The sequence below is a fragment of the Phyllostomus discolor genome, chromosome 8, assembly GCF_004126475.2.
Source record: "Phyllostomus discolor isolate MPI-MPIP mPhyDis1 chromosome 8, mPhyDis1.pri.v3, whole genome shotgun sequence".
NCBI classification, from domain to species: Eukaryota; Metazoa; Chordata; class Mammalia; order Chiroptera; family Phyllostomidae; genus Phyllostomus; species Phyllostomus discolor.
This window is the reverse complement of record NC_040910.2, coordinates 104,323,801-104,345,175: the sequence shown is the minus strand read 5'-3', so window position 1 is coordinate 104,345,175 and position 21,375 is coordinate 104,323,801. Positions and strand designations below refer to the sequence as shown.

The 21,375-nt window shown below is 38.2% G+C and overlaps 1 protein-coding gene across 3 annotated transcripts in view; it reads left to right on the top strand.

Annotated features, from left to right (window-relative positions):
* The window catches only part of FBXL20 (F-box and leucine rich repeat protein 20), a 93,271-nt gene that overhangs the window by 42,516 nt on the left and 29,380 nt on the right, over nucleotides 1-21,375 (top strand). For all 3 annotated transcript variants that reach the window (XR_004905000.1, XM_036034418.1, XM_028521017.2), the window contains exons 2-4: nucleotides 342-403; nucleotides 17,886-17,940; nucleotides 20,514-20,588. Coding sequence is in view for 2 of the 3 variants with exons in the window: in XM_036034418.1 (XP_035890311.1) it covers nucleotides 342-403; nucleotides 17,886-17,940; nucleotides 20,514-20,588 (192 nt within the window). In the remaining variant the exon portion in view is untranslated. The remainder of the gene's footprint in view (nucleotides 1-341; nucleotides 404-17,885; nucleotides 17,941-20,513; nucleotides 20,589-21,375) is intronic.

Sequence of the window (21,375 nt, the reverse complement as noted above, 5' to 3'; positions counted from 1 at the left end):
TGTTGTTTTAAGCAAGTAAATCTTTTGTAATTCAGTTTCCTTATATGTAAAATGACGATTAGGAATAATATGAAGATTCAATATGTCAATACATGGAAAACACTTTAAACAGCACCTGGCACATAGTGTCATCCTTCTCACTGCTATTGATTTTCTCTAAAGAGAGAGGACAAATTAAATGTCTCAAAGATGTTTCAGAGCCTAAAGAGTTTCTGAAAACATGACTTTGGCTTATAATACACTGTATACTTACTCACCTCTCTCCTAAGAGGATTACCTGTAAACTCTTGAGTTGAACGTAATAGAATATTAAGTAACAACAAAATGTTTTATTTTTGCAGATGTTCTCAAATAGTGATGAAGCTGTAATCAATAAAAAACTTCCCAAAGAACTCCTATTACGGTAAGTCTGAATGCTAATTTTATGTTTCTGTGTGTGTATATATATCATTTGTCTGCTTAAAAATTTACAGACTTACTGCTTTTTTCATATATGTATGAACTAGATTATCTGAATTTATAAATTTATTGATTCTTTTGTTAAATAATCTTCCTGTGAATTTTCTAGATATAAATAAAAATTTTGGATGTTTAACTTAGAAACAATTTTCTGCTACCCAGTTTCTAGCTATATATGATTTTGTTTACTCATTTTCCCTTTGCCCTACTTTTATATAGAATGTGAAAGAGGTAGTGTATTTTATTTCATTATAGTACTAATTTTTTTAAGACTTGATTCTAATTCATCCTTTCCCCCCATTTATATTTGTAACAAAATATTACATTATTCTGAGGTGCTGTATAGAATGATAATGACCCTTTATTTTATTTTATTTATTTACTTTTAGAGAGAGGGGAAGGGAAGGAGAGAGAAAGTAAGTAAAATGTTGATGTGTGAGAGGAACATTGATTAGCTGTCTCTTACATGACCCCAAAGAGGGGCCAGGCCCACAAACCAGGCATGTGCCCCAACTGGGAATCAAGCCTGTGACCTTTTGGTGCTCAGTCCACTGAGCTACACCAGCCAGGGCACAACAACCCTTTATCTTAAAGATAAAAGGCAAGTTATTTGAAACCCTTCTTTTCCTATAATACACATGGTTCTACCATTCTTTTTAAAAATTTTTATTTATGGATTTGAGAGAAGAAAGCCAGCACAACACTTAAACAAAAATCATTGATTTTTAGAAGGGAGAGGAAACATTGATATGTTGTTCCACTTACTTATGCATTCGTTGGTTGATTCTTGTGTGTACCCTGACTGTGGATTGAACCCACAACCTTGGCCTATTGGGATGATGCTCTGACCAATTAAGCCAGGGCACCATTCTTTCTTTTAATGTGTAGAAACTACATTTAGGATCACCCATAATATAAAACACACAGGTCCCGATTTACATACATCTAACTCAGGAATCACCTAGGGAGCAATAGGCTCCAGGGGACTTATTTTTGGAGCTCGTTATTTGGGCACTTAATTACAACATTCTTTGTTTACTTACGTGGAATATTATGACTAAGAAAGAAAGGATATTCTCTTTTGCATTTATAAGAAGTTAACAAGTTCCTGTGTTCAGAGGCATCTACTTATTGCTCTTACCACTACTGCAGTCTGGCCAGCCCATAACTAGCCTAGTGTCTGCTTCAGGGTGGAAAATAATCCCTGCTCTAGTCCTGGTGAAGAAAAATGTTCCTGGCATTCCTTCGTACTTGTATGTCTGAGTCCTCCACTGTATTGCAAGGTCCTGATAAGCAGGGACTATATCCTGTAAATCTTTATGCAGTACCTAACACATGGGAGATGCTAAGAAAAAAAAAAAACTGAATTAGATTGGGAATGGATTTTTTTAATGGAAGCAATGAATATGTACAAACTGATTGAGTAGTTTAAATAATAGTTAACCCCTTGACTGTCCAGGGCCATGGAGAATGGGTCCTGAATATATTGTGTGATATCTTGAGTATCCCTCAAATTTCAGCAAAATTTAGCCATTTTAAAGAGAAACATTTTTAAGTAGGTTATGTTCTTCACGGTTATTATATGCTGAGTATACTAAGACATACTTTAGGGTTTTAAAATAATTTTTTATTGATCAGTTTTTACAGAGAGAGGAAAGGAGAAACATTGATTTCCACTTATTTATGCATTCATTGGTTGATTCTTGTATTTTTTCTTTTTTAATTATATTTTATTGATAATGCTATTACAGTTGTCCCCCTAATTTCTCCCCCTTTGCCTCCCTCCACCTAGCCCCCCCCCACTCCTGCAGGCAATCCGCATACCATTGTTCATGTTGATGGATCATGCTTTGCAGGTTCTTTGGCTACTCCATTTCCTATACTATGGTCTACATCCCCAGGGCTGTTCTGGAACTACCTATTTATACTTCTAAATCCCCTCACCTACTTTCCTATATCCCCCTCCCATTTAACAACTATCAAAATGCTCTCTGTATTCTGTCTCTGTTCTTCTTGTTTGCTTAGTATGTTTTTTAGATTCAAGTATTGAGAGGTATGTATTTTGCCATTTTATTGTTCATAGTTGATCTTCTTTTTCTTAAATAAGTCCCTTTAATATTTTGTATATAATTGGTGTGGTGATGATGAACTCCATTAGTTTTTCGTCTGGGAAGATCTTTATCTGCCCTTCAATTCCAAATGATATCTGCTGGATAGAATAATCTTGACTATAGGTCCCTGCTTTTCATGACTTGGAATATTTCTTGCCAGTTGTTTCTAGCCTGCAAAATTTCTTTTGAGAAATCAGCTGACAGTTTTATGGGAATTCCCTTGTAGGTAACTAACTTCTTTTCTCTTGGTGCTTTTAAGATTATCTCTTTATCTTTAACCATTGGCATTTTAATTATGATGTATCTTGGAGTGGGCATCTTTGTGTTCATCATGTTTGGGACTCTCTGTGCTTCCCAGACTTACATGTCTATTTCCTTCCAATAATTAGGGAAGTTTTCTTTCATTATTTTTTCCAATAGATTTTCAATTTCTTGTTCTTTCTTCTCCTTCTGGCACCCCTATGATATGAATACTGGATCGCTTGAATTTGTCCTGGTGCTGCAGCTCAGAGGCAGTGAGACCAAGAAGCTGCTTATACTATCCTCGGTGTGTTTGTTTGTTTGTTTGTTTGTGTTTTTGCAGGGAGGGGGTAGATTCTTTTTTCTTCTTCTGATTGGTTGTGGTGTTTTTTTGTTTTGTTTTGTTTTGTTTTTGCTTCCTTGTTTTCCAAATCATTGATTTGAATCTCAGCTTCATTCACTTTACTGTTGTTTCCCTGTAAATTATTCTTTATTCTAATTAGTGTATCCTTCATTTCTGACTGGATCTTTTTTATGCTGCTGAGGTCTTCACTAAGTTCTTTGATCATCCTTATAACCAGTGTTTTGAGCTCTGCATCTGATAGATTGCTTACCTCCATTTTGTTTCATTCTTTTTCTAGAGCTTTGATCTGTTCTTTCATTTGGGCCTTGTTTCTTTATCGCCTCATTTTGGCAGCCTCCCTGTGTTTGTTTCTGTGTATTAGGTAGAGCTGCTGTGACTCCCTGTCTTGGTAGTGTGGCCTAATGTAGATGTCCTGTAGGGTCTAGTGGTACAACCTCCCATATCACCCAAGCTGGGAACTCAAGGTGTGCCCTTTGTGTGGGCTGAATACACTCTCCTCTTGTAGTTGAGTCTTGGTTGCTGTTGGCAGGTCAATGGGAGGGATTTACCCAGGCCAGTCAGCTGCAAGGACTGGCTGTGACCACTGACCACAATCGTCTGCCCTCCATGGAGAATCAGCTGTGCAGGGGCAGAGTGGTGGTGCTCTGACATGGTCTGTAGCTGTCCACTGGGTACGCAGGTGCTGGGTTTTCCCCAGGTAGTGTAGGCCAAGGTCAGCCCCCACCTATGTTTTGCCCGGGACCACCCAGCCTGAGCTATAAAGCAATCTGAGAAGGCTGCTAATTGTGTTGGGCTTGGAGATTCCCAGGTGAAGCTAAGCTGTGAATTTAGACTGGCTGCTGCTAGTGCCAGGCCTGGGGCCACTTAGCAAGAGGTTTAGGGGCTAAGGGCTCACTGAGGCTGGCTGTTGCTTTTTTCATAGGATTTTAGGAAGTTCTGAAGCATGAGCCAAGACCTGCCACTCATATGGAAAAGCAGCTTGAATGGGCCCATGAGTTGGGTGGGACGGTGTCTCTGGGGATCTCTAGGGCAGGGCACACTGTGTTACCAGGTTGATGGAGTCTCAGATATGGCACCAGCCTGCTAGCTTTGTGGGAAGAGGGTTCAGAAAAGGGACATTGGCCTCTGTCTGCCTTTCTGCCTGGGAAAAAGCTGTTCCCCAGCTCTCACCTCGATGTCAGACACTTCAGTTCCCCACTGTATGCCACTGGTACCTTTCAAGCTGCTACCCCAGTGCTGGAGCTCAGATGGAGTGAGTCTGATTAAGTCTGTGTGTGGGTTCTTTAAGAGGAACTGCTTGAGGCTCTAGCAAGTTGCTTCTACTAACTCAATCCCCACTGGTTTTTGCAGCCAGAAGTTACGGGGACTTACCTTCCTAGCACTGGAACCCTGAGCTGGGGGGCTGGTATGGGACTGGGACTCCTCATTCCCAAGATACCCTTCCTGAATTTTTATCCACTACATATGGATATGGGGCCATCCCATTCTGTTTCTCTGACCCTCCTATAAGTCTGGATGGATGTGGTTTCTTTAATTCTGTAGTTGTCAGACTCCATTCAACTTGATTTCTGATGATTCTGAGTGGTGGTGGTTCTATATTTTAGTTGTAATTTTGATGTAGTGTGGGGAGATGAGCCGTATTTACTTATGCCACCATCCTGACCAGAAGTTCCCCCAATTCTTACATGTTTTTTGAGTGGGGATCCAACATGCAACTTTGGCATTTGAGGATGATGCTCTAAATATCTGAGGTATCCAGCCAGGGCACTTCAGGGTTTTTTTAGTAATTGCCATTAGTTTTGAATACTTAGCATAATTTTGTACTGCTGTAGTTTACCTTACAACCCACTAAGATTTAGGGAAATTATTTGACTCTTCGGTAACTGGCCATACTACGTTATGGTTTATGTTTTTCTGTTTTTACCATGAAACTCAAACTCCTTACTGTGTCCTACAAGACCCCTCATGATCTGGCAGGGGAGTAATATGATTTGGTTTGCATTTTTAAAGGATTCGTCTCGGTACTATGTGTTGGCCAGATTAGGGGATAGGAGTGGAGGGCAATAAAAAGGCTAGTAAAGAATTACAGGCAAGAGATCAGGATGACACAGAGAACATGTTCTGTAACTTTTTAGACTACAGCATTGCTCACTCCTGCCCTTTCTAGCTTTAGTCGCTGTCTCTTATTCTTTTGAGACATAGTCAGCATACAACATTATATTAGTTTCAAGTGTAGAACATAATAATTCAGTCTCTGTATATATTTTCTAGTGATCACCAGGACAGATCTAGTTAATATCTATCACCACACATAGTTACAAAATTGTTTTCTCGTACTGAGAACTTTTCAGATCTATTCTTGTAACAACTTTCAAATATACAATAGAATATTGTTAACTGTAGTTACTGTGCTGTATACCATATCGCCAGGATTTATTTATTTTATAACTGGAAGTTTGTGTCTTTTGACCACCTTTGCCCATTTCACCCACCCCCTACCGCTGGCAACAACCAGTCTGTTCTTGTGAGTTTTGTTGTTTTCTTGTTGGCACTGAAGAGTTATGCAACTCCATGTTAGCGATGCCTTTGCTACTTAGCTTAGCACATTGCCATTATCCGTGTGAGGAAACGTTAGGAATATCTGGCTCTTTTTCTAGGGTGTGGAAAAGAGTAGGCATGAGTTGAGAGGTTGGAAAAAAAGGAAGATTGAAGAAGGATAATGTGTTCCTGGCTTCTCAAATTTGAACGCTGGAGATATTTTTTTCTATAGCAACAATTTTGTGAATGAGAATTTGGCTCTAATTTACATGTGTTATGTTGGAACTGATCCTTGTGTACATTATAGTTTAAATTGGCTGCTTTCTAACCTAGGCAGGGAACCTAACTACCACATATGATATGATTTCTGTGAGGAAATGAGCTTGAGTTCCAAATCGATTCTGTACTTACTGATGGGAACATGTTCCTTCCTAAATTGGAGACAGTGAAACTGATATTCTGAGAAAGGAGGAAGTGATTTGACACCATAAACCATACTACTTATGAATGCATTTAAGTGTGTAAAACACAGATTTTGTTTAACCATTAAAGATAAATTTAAAAAAACCTTTTCGATATCTTTAACACTATATCAAACATGATTAATTTATTGAAATTCATTGAATGTGATATTTCCTAAAATTTAAATTTTGTTTAAAGCATATAGGGCATGACTAGAACAGCAGGTGCCCCTAAGAAGTGAAACCAGGTAATTGGAAGAAAGGAATAGAAGAAAAACTTACTTTTCATTAGGCTTTTTTGTATCTTTTAGGTATTCTAATTTGAACTCTTCATTTTGAAATAGCTGTAAAAATAGTACGAAGAATTTTGAGAATATCCTTCCCTAAGAATTAATATTTTATACAATTAAACAATAGTTATTAAAATTGGGAAATTAGCGGACTTCCGGCAAGATGGAGGAATAGGTGGACGCACCGTACCTCCTCATACAACCAAGATTAGAAAAACGATAATTTACAACAATAATTTACAATCAGAATAACACCCAGATCCGGCAGAGGATTTATCTGAATGGAAGTCGGGCAGCCAAGAAGTTGAAGTAGACGCGTTCATCCGGACTGGTAGGAGAAGACGAGCCGGGCGGGCGCGGGGCTGGCTCGGGTCGGTGGCGCGCAGAGGTCGGGGAAAGTTTGGCGCAAAATCGGCGCGACAGCCATCCGGGGGCGCAAGAACGCAGCGGTGATCCCTGAGTACGCAAGCTGAGGCTGGCAGACCCAGAGGGGTAGCGATTGTGGACCAGGGCAGAACTCACAGCCCGGAAGCTCAGACAAGGGTCTGAATCCAGGAGGACGGAACTATTGCCATTGTTTTCTCCCGTCCCCGCTCCCGCTCCCGCCCCCGCCCCCACATATAACGTCACAATCTAGCGACTGGGGTGCCCAGCCCCAGTGAGCAGCTAAGGCTCCGCCCCCCACCGTAACAAGAGTGACAAGACCGGGGGAAAATAAAAAAAAGGAGAGACAGGGGGAAAACATGTTTTCAACAGAGCAGATCAGTCCCCCAGGACTCATCCTTTTGAGCAACCAAGAAATAGCCAATCTATCAGATGCACAGTTCAAAACACTGGTGATCAGAAAGCTCACGGAACTGGTGGATTTTGGGCGCAATTTAGATGAAAGGATGCAGGTTACCATAAAAGAGATGCAGGAAGATACGCGGAGGAGAGCCAATAGTGAAAGGAAGGAATATGAGTCTCAAAATAATAGAGTGGACAAGAAGGAAGATAGAATCAACCAAGCAGGAAAGCATAATGAAATAAGAATTCAAAAAATTGAGGAAAAGATTAAGAGCATCCAAGACACCTTTAAACGTTCCAATATCCGAGTTATAGGGGTACCAGAATCGGAAGGGGAAAAGCAACAAATTGAGCACGTATTTGAATAATAAAGGAGAACTTCCCCAATCTGGCAAAGGGAACAGTCTTCCAAGAAATCCAAGAAGCTCAGAGAGCCCCAAAGAAGTTGGACCCAAGAAGAAACACACCAAGGCACATCATAATTACATTAGCCAAGGTAAAAAACGAAGGAGAGAATCCTAGAAGCAGCAAGAGATAAGGGGACAGTCACCTACAAAGGAGTTCCCATCAGACTGTCAGCTGATTTCTCCAGAGAGACCTTACAGGCAAGAAGGGGCTGGAAAGAAATATTCCAAGTCATGAAAGACAAGGACCTACATCCCAGATTGCTCTATCCAGCAAAGCTCTCATTTAGAATGGAAGGGAAGAAAAAGTGCTTCTCAGATAAGGTCAAATTAAAGGAGTTCATCATCACCAAGCCCTTATTTTATGAAATGCTAAAGGGACTTATCTAAGAAAAGAAGATAAAGAAAAGACATGTATAGTAAAAGGACAGCAAACTCACAAATATTAACAACCACACCTAAAGCAAAACCAAAAGAAATGAAGTAAACAATTAGAACAGGAACAGAACCACAGAAATGGAGGGCACATGGAGGGTTAGCAGCAGGGGGGTGGGGGGAGGAGAGAGGGGGAAAAGGTATAGAGAATAAGTAGCATAGAATGTAGGTTGAAAATAGATAGGGGGAGGGCAAGAATAGTACGGGAAATGTAGAAACTAAAGAACTCATAAGTATGACACATGGACATGAACTAAAGGAGGGAAATGTGGGTGGGAGGGGGGTACAGGGTGGAGGGGAGAGAAGGGGGGAAATGGGACAACTGTAATAGCATAATCAATAAAATATATTTTTTTAAAAAATTGGGAAATTAACTGACATAGTACTATTTAATCTATAGACCTCTTCAAATTCTTCAGTTGTCCCAGCAACATCTTTTTTCTGGCCCAGTATCCAATCTAGGATTAGACATTCCATTAAATTGTCATGCCTGCTTAGTTTTCTTTAATCTGGGACAATTCCTTAGTCTTCCTATGTCTTTCATAATCTTGATACTTTTGAACTGTTATTTTATAGAATCTCTCTCAATCTGGCTTTGTCTAATGTTTCCTCATGGTTTGATTTAGGTTATGCGTTTTGGCAAGTGTATTACCAAAATGGTGTTGCGCCCTTGTCCATGTATCATAACAGGAGGCACATACGTCACTACGCTTACTACATGTTAACTGTGACCACTTAGTTAAGATAGTGTCTTTCTCCACTGTGAAATTATTTTTCCTTGTTACTGGTAAGTATCTTGTGCGATGTCGAGACTATGTAAGTTTCTGTTAAAAAAAAAAAGAGCCTAATAAAAATTATACAACCCTTGGTTTGGTTAGATTTTAAGTTACATATTACATCATTGAGTCCAGCATATATTAACCTACCAGGAGGACAGTTGTGTTCATAGAACCGTACTGGTTCCTTGTAAATGCAAGGCCACAGCCAAGTTACCAGTGAATTAAGCAAGTATTCTTGTTCCCTCCTAACTTTAACACATTCTCTTTCTTCCCTTTTGAAACAAAGTTTATTATGAATGCTGTAGCAAGCTGGAAGCCACAGTTCGCATAATGTAAAATCAGTTAGCGGGACTGACAGTACTCTCTTTCAGAACAGAGCCATACGTATTTGTTTAGGAGTACCTCTTGAAAAATGAATGTCAGTGTTTAGAAAACAAAGAGTCTTGTGTATTTTCCAAGAGCTACTATATAGTGATTTGTTCCTCTGAGATTTCTTGAGCTTGATGTTGATGACTGTAAAAATGACATGAGGGATAAAACTGCTGGAGCCCACACATGCCCTTTCAGCTATAAAACAAAGTACAGTTTCAGAAGGAGGGTTATTACTACTTACAAGAATCTAAAATATTTTTCATTGTATTTTTCAACTGTTGGAAGTGTTGTGACATAATTATCATGTAATATATAATATGTATGTGAGAGTTGGTAGAAGATGAACTTTTTGGACTTAACATGGAAGAAATGATTGGCTGGGATTTTTTTGTCTGAAATAGATAATTGTGCTGTGTTGGGGGGTACCCAAGAACACCCCTCAGGTTTGGTAATTTACTGGAAAGACTCACAAGACACATGAGTGTGTAGTCACACTCATGGCTGTCATTTATTAGAGGGAAAGGGTGCGAAGTTAGTCAAGGGGAAAGTGCAGAGGGCAAAAGAGAGGAGGCCAGACAAGCTTCCAAGAGTCCTTTCCCAATGGAGCCACACAGAATGCACTTAATTCCTCCAGCAACAAGTTGTAACAACATAAGTAAAATAAACTGTCAACCAGGGACGCTCACTGAGGGAATAGTGGGAACTCTACCAAAATTCAGGTTCTTGAAATGCCATTCAAGGGCCAAAATTGCAAGCAGGCCTTTCTAAGGATAGGACTATTTTGCTAAGTCTTATCTGCACACATACTGTCTCATATTTTATTTGAAGAAGCTTAGAATGTTGATGATACCTTGCAGCTTTTCATTCAGTTTAAGTACCAGGAATTCAGGGTAGTTAGGGGTGTGTGTGTGTGTATGTGTGTTTTCCTTCCTTTTACTTATTAATTTTTCCCATTTTAAAGCAGTCAATGTTTATTAACTGACCAGATTACAAAAATAACCATAGTAGATACCGTAGTTCATCTTTCTCATAAGCAGTTGATTTGGTTTTCCCTGTTGCCAGCATCTCCACCTTCTACAAAATAGGTGGTCGTCTTCTTCATTCCACCTCATGGAAGAGAAAATTCGAAGGGCTATAGGAAGTTGTTTGCTTCTTTGAAGCATTTTCCACCAGTATAGACCTGGTGAGTTAGATCCTCCATGCAGATGATGTCATACTTACCAAGAGATCAAGCAGTATGTTATCTGTCAGGGCAGTTTCCTTTTTGTTGATTTTGCCATAATCACACTCATAGATCAGTTGATTTACTGACTTCAGGTTGTGGTACCCCATGCAATACAAGGTCTGTTTGAAAAAATTCCAGCCATTAATATAAGCAGAACAGTTTGTGCAACATCAGTGTAACCTGGCAACCAAGGAGAGTAGACGGGAATGCACATGCATGAACAATGACGACTGCACTGCATTAGTCAGTGGGGGCTGTGGATGCCATTGAGTGAGCATGTGTACTGTGTGCCCATCACATTCAAAGTGACTGAGTGAGTAGAGCAACAAATCTGCATCAGATTTTGCATTAAGCTTGAACATTCCTCTTCAAAAACTATTCAAATAATTCAGAAGGCCACAGCTATGGGCAGCTGGCAATTGGCAGTTTCATCACAACAACGTGCCTGCTCGTGCATCACATCTTGTGCAGTTTTTTGTGTGTGAAACATCAAATCACCCACCGGTGATTTGGCTCAGCAGCCCTACAGCCCAGATTTGGCACCCTGTGACTTTTAGCTTTTCCCAAAACTGAAATTACCTTTGAAAAGGAAGACATCTCAGACCATTGATGAGATTCAGGAAAATACGACGGAGCAGCTGATGGCTATTGGGAGAACTGTGTGAGGTCCTAAGGAGTCTACTTTGAAGCGGAATGAGGCATCCTTGCCCTACATACAATATTTCTTGTATCTTCTTCGATGAATATCTCTAGTTTTCATATTATGTGACTGGATACCTTCTGGACAGTCCTTGTATATGGTTCCACTATGCCTTGTTGAGCCTAACAAAGGGGCTATTGAAGATGTAGTGAAGGGGAAGGAGCTTCAGCACCTTTCAGACCTTTGGACTCACACCATTGATCCCTCTGATCCTGATGACAAATGCCAGTTTGGGTTCTGCCAGGAACATAGAAGTTGCCAGCTCTTCTTGCCATCCAGGCTTTGAATCTCAGTTCTGCACATCTGCCTGTATTCCTGTGATAGTGCTTAGCTTCTTCATACATAAGCTTCCTCCTTGCCTTGGGAAGCATCTTGTAGGCAAACTGCTTTCTCAGGCGTGCCTGATCTTCAGCTCTGCAAAATTCCTTTGCTTTTTTCTTGGAGATTTCTGGCACAGCAGGAACAACTTCTGTTCTGCACACTCCATGGTTCCAGCTAGCGAAGAGTGTTTTCCTTTTGCTAAATGACAGAATCCAGTGTCTGACCTCCTAGATTCTGTCATTTACTAACTGTAAATTGAGGATTTCAGTACCTGCCTCTTTGGGCTATCATAAGGATCAAAAGGGTGGATAAATGTAAAATGCTTAGAAGAGTGTCTGTCACAGAGTAAGAGCTATAAAAGTGTTAATGTATGTTACTAGTTCTGTTTTTTACCCATGGACCATAAAATGATGTGATCAGGTTCCGGGACTACCAAAAGTGATCATCCCTCAACTCTAAAGTGCAAATTGGCAGATGTCTTAATTCAAAGAATACAAAATCTCCCTGGCTGGTGTAGCTCAGGGGATTGAGTGCGGGCTGAGAACTAAAGGGTCACTGGTTCAGTTCCCAGTTGGGACACATGCCTAGGTTGCAGGTCAGGTCCCCATTCGGGGGCGCATGAGAGGCAACCACACATTGATGTTTCTCTCCCTTTCCTTCTCCCTGCTTTCCCCTCTCTCTAAAAATAACTAAATTAAATCTTGAAAAAAAATACCTATAACCTTTAAAAAAAAAGAACACAAAATCAGTCTTTCTCTTATTCAGCATTTAGTTTTCTGGCCTTCTCAATTATCCATGACAAAGCCAAAAAAACAGGAAGTAAGGAGGAAGATCAAATGTGCATTTTACCCAGAGGACACATGTCAGTCATTTCTCAGGCTCTATTTACTCTTTCTCTTTAGACACAGTTCATACACATTTGACTATGAGTTGGAGTAAATAAAATTGGAATCAGAAGAATAATGCTGATAGGGGATCCACTGAGTTTTAAGAGTGGCAATCTGACAGTAAGTGAGAATATATAAAAATAATAAATAGAAACATTGAAAAACATTAATAGTACAGGGCTATTTACTTAATGAAAAGATAAGCAGGTTTTAATCACCCGTTTGGGTTTCACTGTATAGGATGGCAACTGGTAGTGTTCATGAAAGCTCTGAGGTGCTAAAGTCATTAAATTATAGTTCCTTAAACTTTTTTTCGGTGAGAGGGAGAGTTCAAGTGATATATTTATTTATTTACTTACTTACTTTTAGAAAGAGGGGAAGGAAGGGAGAGAGAGGGGGAGAAACATCAGTGTGAGGAACATTGATTGGCTGCCTCTAGCATGCCCCAACCTGGAACCTGGCCCACAACCCAGATATGCGCCTTGACCAGGAATCAAACCAGCAACCTTTTGGTTTGCTGGATAATGCCCAACCAACCGAGCCACACCGGTCAGGGCTCAAGTACTGTATATTTCATTAAATACCAAGAAACTCAGTATAATTTATTTTACAGTGATTTTTAACAAAAGAGTTATGTATGTAACTCTTTATATAAACATATTTAAGATATTTTTTGTATATAACATATGCATGGTACATTTTCATTTGTGTTTGCTACTACAATTAATCTATATGTTTTTTCTTTGGTGAGAGAATCAAAACTGTGTGTTTTATTTTGCATTAGCAGCCAGATACCACATGCTAACCAAAGTCTTCGTATTCCTTCAACTTTTTTTCTTTATTTTTTTAAAGACTTTATTTTTGTAGGAGTTTTAGGCTTACAACAAAGTTGAGAGGAAGGTGCAGATTTCCCGTATTCCCCCGCCCTTATATGTGCATAACCCTCATCATTATCAATACCACTCACTAGAGTGGTGGGTTTTGGTTTCGGTTTTTTTATACCAAGGATGAATGAACACTGACACATCATGACCCACAGAAGTCCACAGTTTATGTTAGGGTTCACTCCTGGTGGTGTAAATTCCATGGGTTTGGACAAATGTGTAATGATGTGTATTGTTACTGCCTTAAAAACTCCTCTGTACTCTGCCTGTTCATCTCTCTTTCCTCTCACCACTGGTCACGGATCTTTTTGTCATCAGTTTTCTTTTTCCAGATTGTCATATAGTTGGAATTCCCTTAAACTTTTAATATAGGAACAAACATTTACTGAGTACCTGCAATATAGCAGGCATTATGTTGGGTATAGAAATTAAAAAGAGTCACTTTTCTCAAGAGGCTTACTGAGTAGAAAACAGATGTGAAAAAAATCAATATAGAGATACAGTGGAGGTCAGCCCAGAGCAGCTATTTCGGTCTTTTTCATCTCATGGCACACATAAACTAATGTCTAAAACCCTGTGGCACAACCAAAACATATTTTTAGTTGATTTACAATGAAAGTAATCATAGTAATTACCTACCCTTTTTGGTCCAAAGTGACTTTTAAAATATCAGGTGTCTATATTTGTATATAAGGATTTGTGATAACCAAAAATTAACCAATCAGATGCAACCTTATTGTGCAATGTGACTAATAAGATGCAACTCTATATTATATAACCTGTATATGTATGGTTTAAGACAGGGCGTTCACACCAATGGCTATTGTTCTGTTGGCTGTTATGTTTTTATTTGACAGTCTAAAGGAAAAGAGGTCTTTGTCCCTGACTAAATAGTCAAATATTGCATGTTTTAAAAATTCTTGCAGCACACTGGTTGAACTTGCTGGCCAACAGCTTTACAACAGGCTCACATGTAGGACTTTACAACCAGCTTTGGAGAGTTCAGAAAATGCTTCCAAGGAAATGAGACATGCTTAAGGAGTAAGTGCTGATTAATTAGACAGCAGGGGAGCGAGGGAGAGGACATTTCAGAACTGGGAGAGATTATTGTTTTTCCTTTTAACTGAGACAGTTTTTGATTTAGGTATACCAAGATATGAGGTTCTAGGTTTTTGGGGGGGGGGGGCTGTTTGGGGTTTTTTTTGGTAGAATATATAATAGTGTAGTATAGGATCTTTTTTTTGCCCTAACCCTGTAATTTGTACTATTACTTATTTTGGAGAATTTACAAGCTTTGCACACATAGTCCATTAGTAAATTGGATGCCACCTGCCTATAGAACTTCATCTCCTCCCTGATTTGCTTTTTTCTTCATGATTGCCATTTGCTTTTTTTTAAATATTGCCAAGCTTAATAGTCCATTTCCTGGAGCAACAAAAAATGAAAAATACTCTGAAGAGTAAATTGGATGTTTTATTTTAGTCAGAGGGAGACTTCTGCCCTGTTTAGCCCCAAATTTTCTAGCCAGTAGAAGCTCCTGTGATACCTCAGTATCATGGTAATGGTAGAGCATTAATAAGACATGTGTTAGACACACTGCCTATGTGTGTGTCCTATATATGTAATTGTACACACAGAGTTGTTTGTGTATTGAGATAAGAGCCACCTGGCTATGGGAAGGTACTGTTTTGGGGGGGGGGGTTTCCCCAAGTCTTTTTTGTCTTCTACCATTAAACATTCTAACATCATGAGCTCCCTCCAGATTGATCAGCTTGATATTGTGAAGCTAGATTAATAGCCCTAAAGTCATATCTCTGTTAGATCAGGGCTCTCTTGGGGGCCCTATGAAAATAAAAATATAAACAATAGTCACTGGCTTAGTATCAGCTACATATATTTAATTGGGCCATGATGTATTTTTCAAGCTAATTTCTACATTTGAGCTTTGAACTATAATACAATTATAAGGCAGAAACGAGTAAGCTTTAGGAAACTTGTGACTGTTAAATTCAGAGACACAATTCAGACACTGTGTCCGCCAGCTTTAGTTCACTTGGATGGAAGATGTCATCTTTGTGTTACATTAATAACCAAGTTGTATAGAGCGCTATTATAGCTTAATCTCTAAGTTGTTCTTGTCTGAAGAGTCAAACTTGATCCTAGATCATAACTTGATCCTAGAAGAAAACCTTATTTAGAAAATAATCTTGCCATGGCTGGTGTGGCTCAGTGGGTTGAGTTCTGGCCTGCAAACCAAAGAGTCGCTGGTTTGATTCCCAGTCAAGGCATATGCCTGGGTTGCAGACCAGGTCCCCAGTTGGGGGCCCATGAGAAGCAACCACACACTGATGTTTCTTTCCTTCTCTCTCTCCCTTCCTCTCTCTCTCTAGAAAGAAAGAAATAAAATCTTTATAAAAAATTTTTTTGAAAAGAAAGAAAATAATCTTAAGAAATCAGGCTCAATTTTATGAATATTATCTAAAATTATGTTTTTAACACTTAGTTTCTTGAAGCTTATGCGTTTCTGCCTTATAATTGTATTATAATTCAAAGCTCAAATGTAGAAATTAGCTTGAAAAATACATCATAGCCCAATTAAATGTATGTAGCTGATACTAAGCCAGTGACTATTGTTTATATTTTCATTTTTAAATAATTTCAGATTTACTGAAAAGATTGCAGAAATGATTCAGAGAATTCCCATATACCATTTACTTGGGTTCCCCAAATACTAACTTTTACCTCACTTGCATAATCATTTTCTATTTTTTTTTTTTTTTTTTGTGAACCATTTGAGGTAAGTTGTAGATGCAGTGTTTTTTACACTCAAGATATCAATGCGTATTTTCTGAAAACATATTTTTGTACCTAAGGACAGTACGGTAATCAAAATGAGGAGATAAACACTGATGCAATACTATTATCTAATCCACAGATTGTATCACTGTTTTACCATTCATGTCCTTTATTGGAAACGGGGATAAAAAGTTTTGTCTTCCTGATTCAGGATCCAATCCACATCCTAGACCACAGTTATTTCAAGTATTAGTTACTTGTACCTCTGAGGAACTGAATGATTTAGTGTGCCGCACGGGGGATTTCCAGATATGAATCAACTGGGTTTGCATAATCTCTGCTGAATATAATTGTGGTTAAAATAATAGTTAAGTACCTGGATAACAAGACCAATTGTTTGTGACCTCTCCATATTTATGAGAATAAGATCATTTCAGAAACACCTAGGAAACTTATTTTTCCATTATTTATGACTGGGGCGTGTGCATCTGGTATAAGAACAGTTTCCCATTGAGATTCAAGTTCATGGTGATGAAAAGAGACTTGACTTTGGATGGTGAGCACACATTCCAATATACCAATGGTGAATTGTAGAATTGTACACTTGGAACCTATATAATTTTTTAACCAATATTACCCCAATAAATTAAATAAAATTTTTAAAAAGAGAGGTTCAAGTTCAAAAGGAAGGAAGAGTCAAAGGACAGCCCTGATTTAAGAAGTGGTAGATTATCTGATCTCGCAGAGATTGTGTCTGCCAGCTTTAGTTCACTTGGCATGGAAGATGTCATCTTTGTGTTACATTAATAACCAAGTTGTATAGAGAACTGTTACAGCTTAATCTCTGACTTGTTCTTGTCTGAAGAGTCAAAGCTCAAGTAAGTCCATGAGAGCTACAAGTATCATACATTGCTTTTAGCAGAGTTCCCCACAAGATCATGGATAATAGCCCTAATGTCATACCTATACCTGAAACCCTCTTCCTTAAAACAGGGGTCTAGTAAACCTGCATCTGTAGTTTGATCATAAAGACACTAGCATACAGTTTTAATGACCGAGTCCTCAAACTGATGGTCTCTTTTGAGGAATAAGAATTGTACAATTTTTAGGGTGGGTCCAGGGGGTCGGGTGGGGTGAAAATGGAGACAACTGTACTTGAACAACAATTTTTTAAAAAGACAGGAAAGAAAGAAGTGTGCAGTTTTGAAAATGCTATAGTTTTTATCAGACATTAGACAAGTATCAAAACTCTAAATTCACAGGAGGCTTTAACACTTTTATGTGGCCAAAGGTCTTCATGCAGTAACTTTTAAAATTTTTTAACAAATACTAATTACTCATGAGCTCAACCCTTTAAAAAAAAAAACAGAAAGTAGCCAGTAATTATTAAACTTTCAAATTCTTTAAAAAAAAAAAGAAAAAAGAAAGGTAGCTCTGGCTGGTGTGGCTCAGTGGATTAAGTGCTGGCCGGTGAACCAGTTTATCGGTTCAAGTCTCAGGGCACATGCCTGGGTTGCAGGCCATGTCCCCAGTGGGGAGCACGTGAGAGGCAACCACACATTGATGTTTCTCTCCCTCTCTTTCTCCCTCCCTTCCCCTCTCTAAAAAAATAAATAAATAAAATCTTTTAAAATACATAAATGAATGAAATCTTTTAAAAAATTGTGTTCGAAATATTTTACCATCCCTTGTATATAATTGAATTAGTATGGTACTTATACATACATTATCAAGTAAAAGATTACTTTCTCCCTGTGTTTCATATGGGCAATATTTTTCTTCGTAAATTCCTCTACTTTATCTTATAATAAAGTTGTCTCTATCTCTTTTTAGGATATTTTCTTTTCTGGATGTTGTTACCTTGTGTCGCTGTGCTCAGGTCTCCAGGGTAAGATTGGTTGACATGGTTACAGGGGCACCCCTTCCTGACATGGGTGATACCAGCTTCTGTATGTAGTAGGGGAACTTTTTACTTGGGTTGTTAGTTGTATGTTAACTTTCAAAGGATGTTGTTTTACTCATGGCATTCCCAAACCCATGTAATTCTACTATTCTATTGCATGTGCCATTTGCAATTTTTTGGCGCTCTTGACTATTTGTAAAATACAAACAGGAAACATTTCGAGGAGAAATTATTAATAAAAAATTAGGCTCTACTTAGAATTGTAATAAAATAGTGTTTCCTGGTTCCTGGTTCATTTTATATACATACATATACATATGGAAGGCTTTTGAAGGTCTATTTCTCATGTTATCTCCCCACACTTTTTTTTCTCAAAAGATAATAGGTAAAATTTATTATTTTTTCAAGGTAGAGCCAACTAGATTCTGTTCTCAAAGTCAGTTTCTACATCACACTTCATTAGCCATTTTTGGCAGTTAACTTCACTATGATAAAACAGTGAAACATCATAATCTTATTGACTGCCACTAATATAAAGAATAGAATCTCTGTTGTGGAAAACATAGCTTTATGAACCATTCCTGCTCTCTACTGTAATATGGATATATAATAATCAACTTGCTAAATGGATGTGTGCCTACAGTTACCATCTTTTTATGAACTGGACAGTGGTACAGTCCTGGGTATTGGATATGTAACACGGTTGCATCACAGAGCACGGAGTTGATCTCTGTAGGCCGACCCAGGTTTTCCTTGAACTTCCCAACGCCACTTAAAAAAATAAACAAACCACAAAACTTGCCAGAGAAAACTCACTTTGTTTTGCTAACTTTAATGTAATTTCTGCATCCTAAAAGCCTTACTAAGTCTGTGCATCAGCTATTTTGGAAACAATCAGTAGTGTTTTGATGATTTATGACATCTCTGTCCCTGGTATTTAAGCGGTTGCCCTAGATACAAATGAGTGGGGTTTCCTTTCTGCCTCCATATGAAGCTGAGGTCATCTCTGAGAAACAGTATACTCAGACCAGTGTCTAAACATGTTTAATTGCAACATCTTGTCTTAGCAACATTGATTTGAGCGAATTTTAATTGTTTCATTGGCAGGTTTCTCTTTCCTCTTAATATGTTTTAACTTTAAATAAAGAAAAGCACAATGCCAATTTTCAGTTTTCATTAAATCTGGATAGTACATCAGTAGTTACCTTATTGTTCTCTGTACTGGAAGTATTTAATTAATTTGCTTAAAAAAAAAACCCCAACAGACTCTGAAAGGGAACCTGTTGTTCCTAATTTTAGCCTCAGTTTGGCATGTTTCCTGTTCCTGGAGAAAGTGGTATAAGGAAGTGAGAAATATCAAACCAAATCAGGGGTATATTTATTAGCCCAAGAATCTGTTAAACATACGAACTCTTAAGTTTTATCTCTTGTCTCCCATGTTAACCATTTAAGAAACCATTGGAAAAACAGGAAGCTACTAAAGGAAAAGTACCATTGAACTACTGAGAAAACCTTAAAGATTTCTAGAATAATAGTAACTTTGTTTACTTTCGTACCCCTGACAGGTTTCTTGCTTGTTGTGTGACACTTATCTGGGGTCAGTAAGTGTACACAGTTTCCTTTTTAAAATTCTAGTATCAAATCTGTGTTTTGATTATTATGATAAGAAGTGATATTCTAAGTTAACAGCTCAACAATAGTAAAACTTTTGTTTACACTTTAAATTCAATAGGAAAAACTTTTAGAGGCTTCCTGATTAAAATACATAATGATCCACAACAAATTAACTCTTACTGAGTCATTTTTTCACCTAATTCTGAAAAGTTGAAAAGCCAAAAAGCCTCCTTTTAGCTTACTGACAAAACATATGAGAAGTCTTAAACTTTCCGTTTTAAAACTACTAACTGAATCCAGTTAGAGGGAAAGATGGCCAATTGAAAAACACGCCTGAGGCTTTAATTTAAAAAAGAAGGAAGGAAGGAGGGAGGGAGAGAAGGGAGGGAGGGAGGGAAGGAAGCAAGCACAGTGCTAGCTTTCATTAAATCTGAGGAAAGCATTAAGACCCTGTCAGGTAGACAGAGAAATGATACTGTCTTTTGTAAGTTCCACGTCTCCGTATCATAGTTTCGAGTCTGACCAAATATATATGGAACATAGAATATTCAGAGGACTGTGTCCTCTTTCTTTGGTTTCACCCTCATTTGATCCTTGTTGAGGGATAGAGTAACAGACTTGCCTTTCATCAGCCGAACTATATCTCATTTTTGGATTAGAAACTAGAATCTTCTGGTTAGAAAACAGTTTCTGGCTATGATACTTAATATAGTCTGTCCTTTCTCCAGTCCCCTGAGATCTTAAGTAGCTGCTAATTTCTGTATCCACTCATTTTTGAAATCTCTAATTGGAGAATAAAGTACGAATAAGGCTGACTCATGGGAGTTAACGGTGGGAGGCTGAGAAATGTTTTGGTCAATGTCAGTCATTAGTAGACTGAATTATGAACTCCAGTATTGCTTATTTTGCCTCCTGCACATTTTGTCTCTTTTTCTTCAAAATAGGCCTGGAATGTTCTGGCTCTGGATGGCAGTAACTGGCAGCGAATTGACCTGTTTGATTTCCAGAGGGACATTGAGGTATAATTACGTCGTGTGTGGCCCCATTTCTCCTGTTAGAATGTAATTACAGCATGGAACAGATTAGCCCCAACCACCTAGACCTCCTTTCCCTGGGGAGACAAACTATTAATTTTAGTGTATGTAAACTACATGGGAGCCCGTAGTGTTCACAAGAACTTACTCATTTTTTGAAAATAAGCAGAACTATTTTACTGAAATAATACTTAGCTGTTTGTATTAATAGGATCAAAAGAATTTTTTTTGTGGTGGAAATTTAAACCTGTATTTGCTCATTTTAAGGAAATCTTTTATATTTGTTTATTGAAGAATCAGTCAACTTGTTGGGGTATGGTATTTACATAAATTCTTTTTAGGATGAGCATTTTGTTTCTTGGAAAATCTGTAGTGTTTGTGGAGAATGAAAGAGAATAAAGTCAAAGTTATTTATTGAATTGTTTTTCTTCTCACTTCACACCTATATCTTATCTCTTGGTATTGCCTATGATTTCTAAAATGGAGAAGCATAATGGCTTAAGATTAAATTATTTTAACCTCAATTTGAGCTCTGTGGTCCTTGGTCTTCTCATCAGAAGAATGGAAATAATAGATTCTTCATTGTGTTAAAGGGATTGAATGAGATTTAAATTTAGATTTATAGTTTGTTTGTTTTTTTAAGTTCTAGTGGAACTTAATTGTCTTGAGGATCCATGTAAGAAGTTTTTAAAAGCCTCACACGAACTTCTCATTACCTTCAAAAGTGCTTTTAAAGTAATACTCACTGACATTAAGCTGAATTTTTATGTTT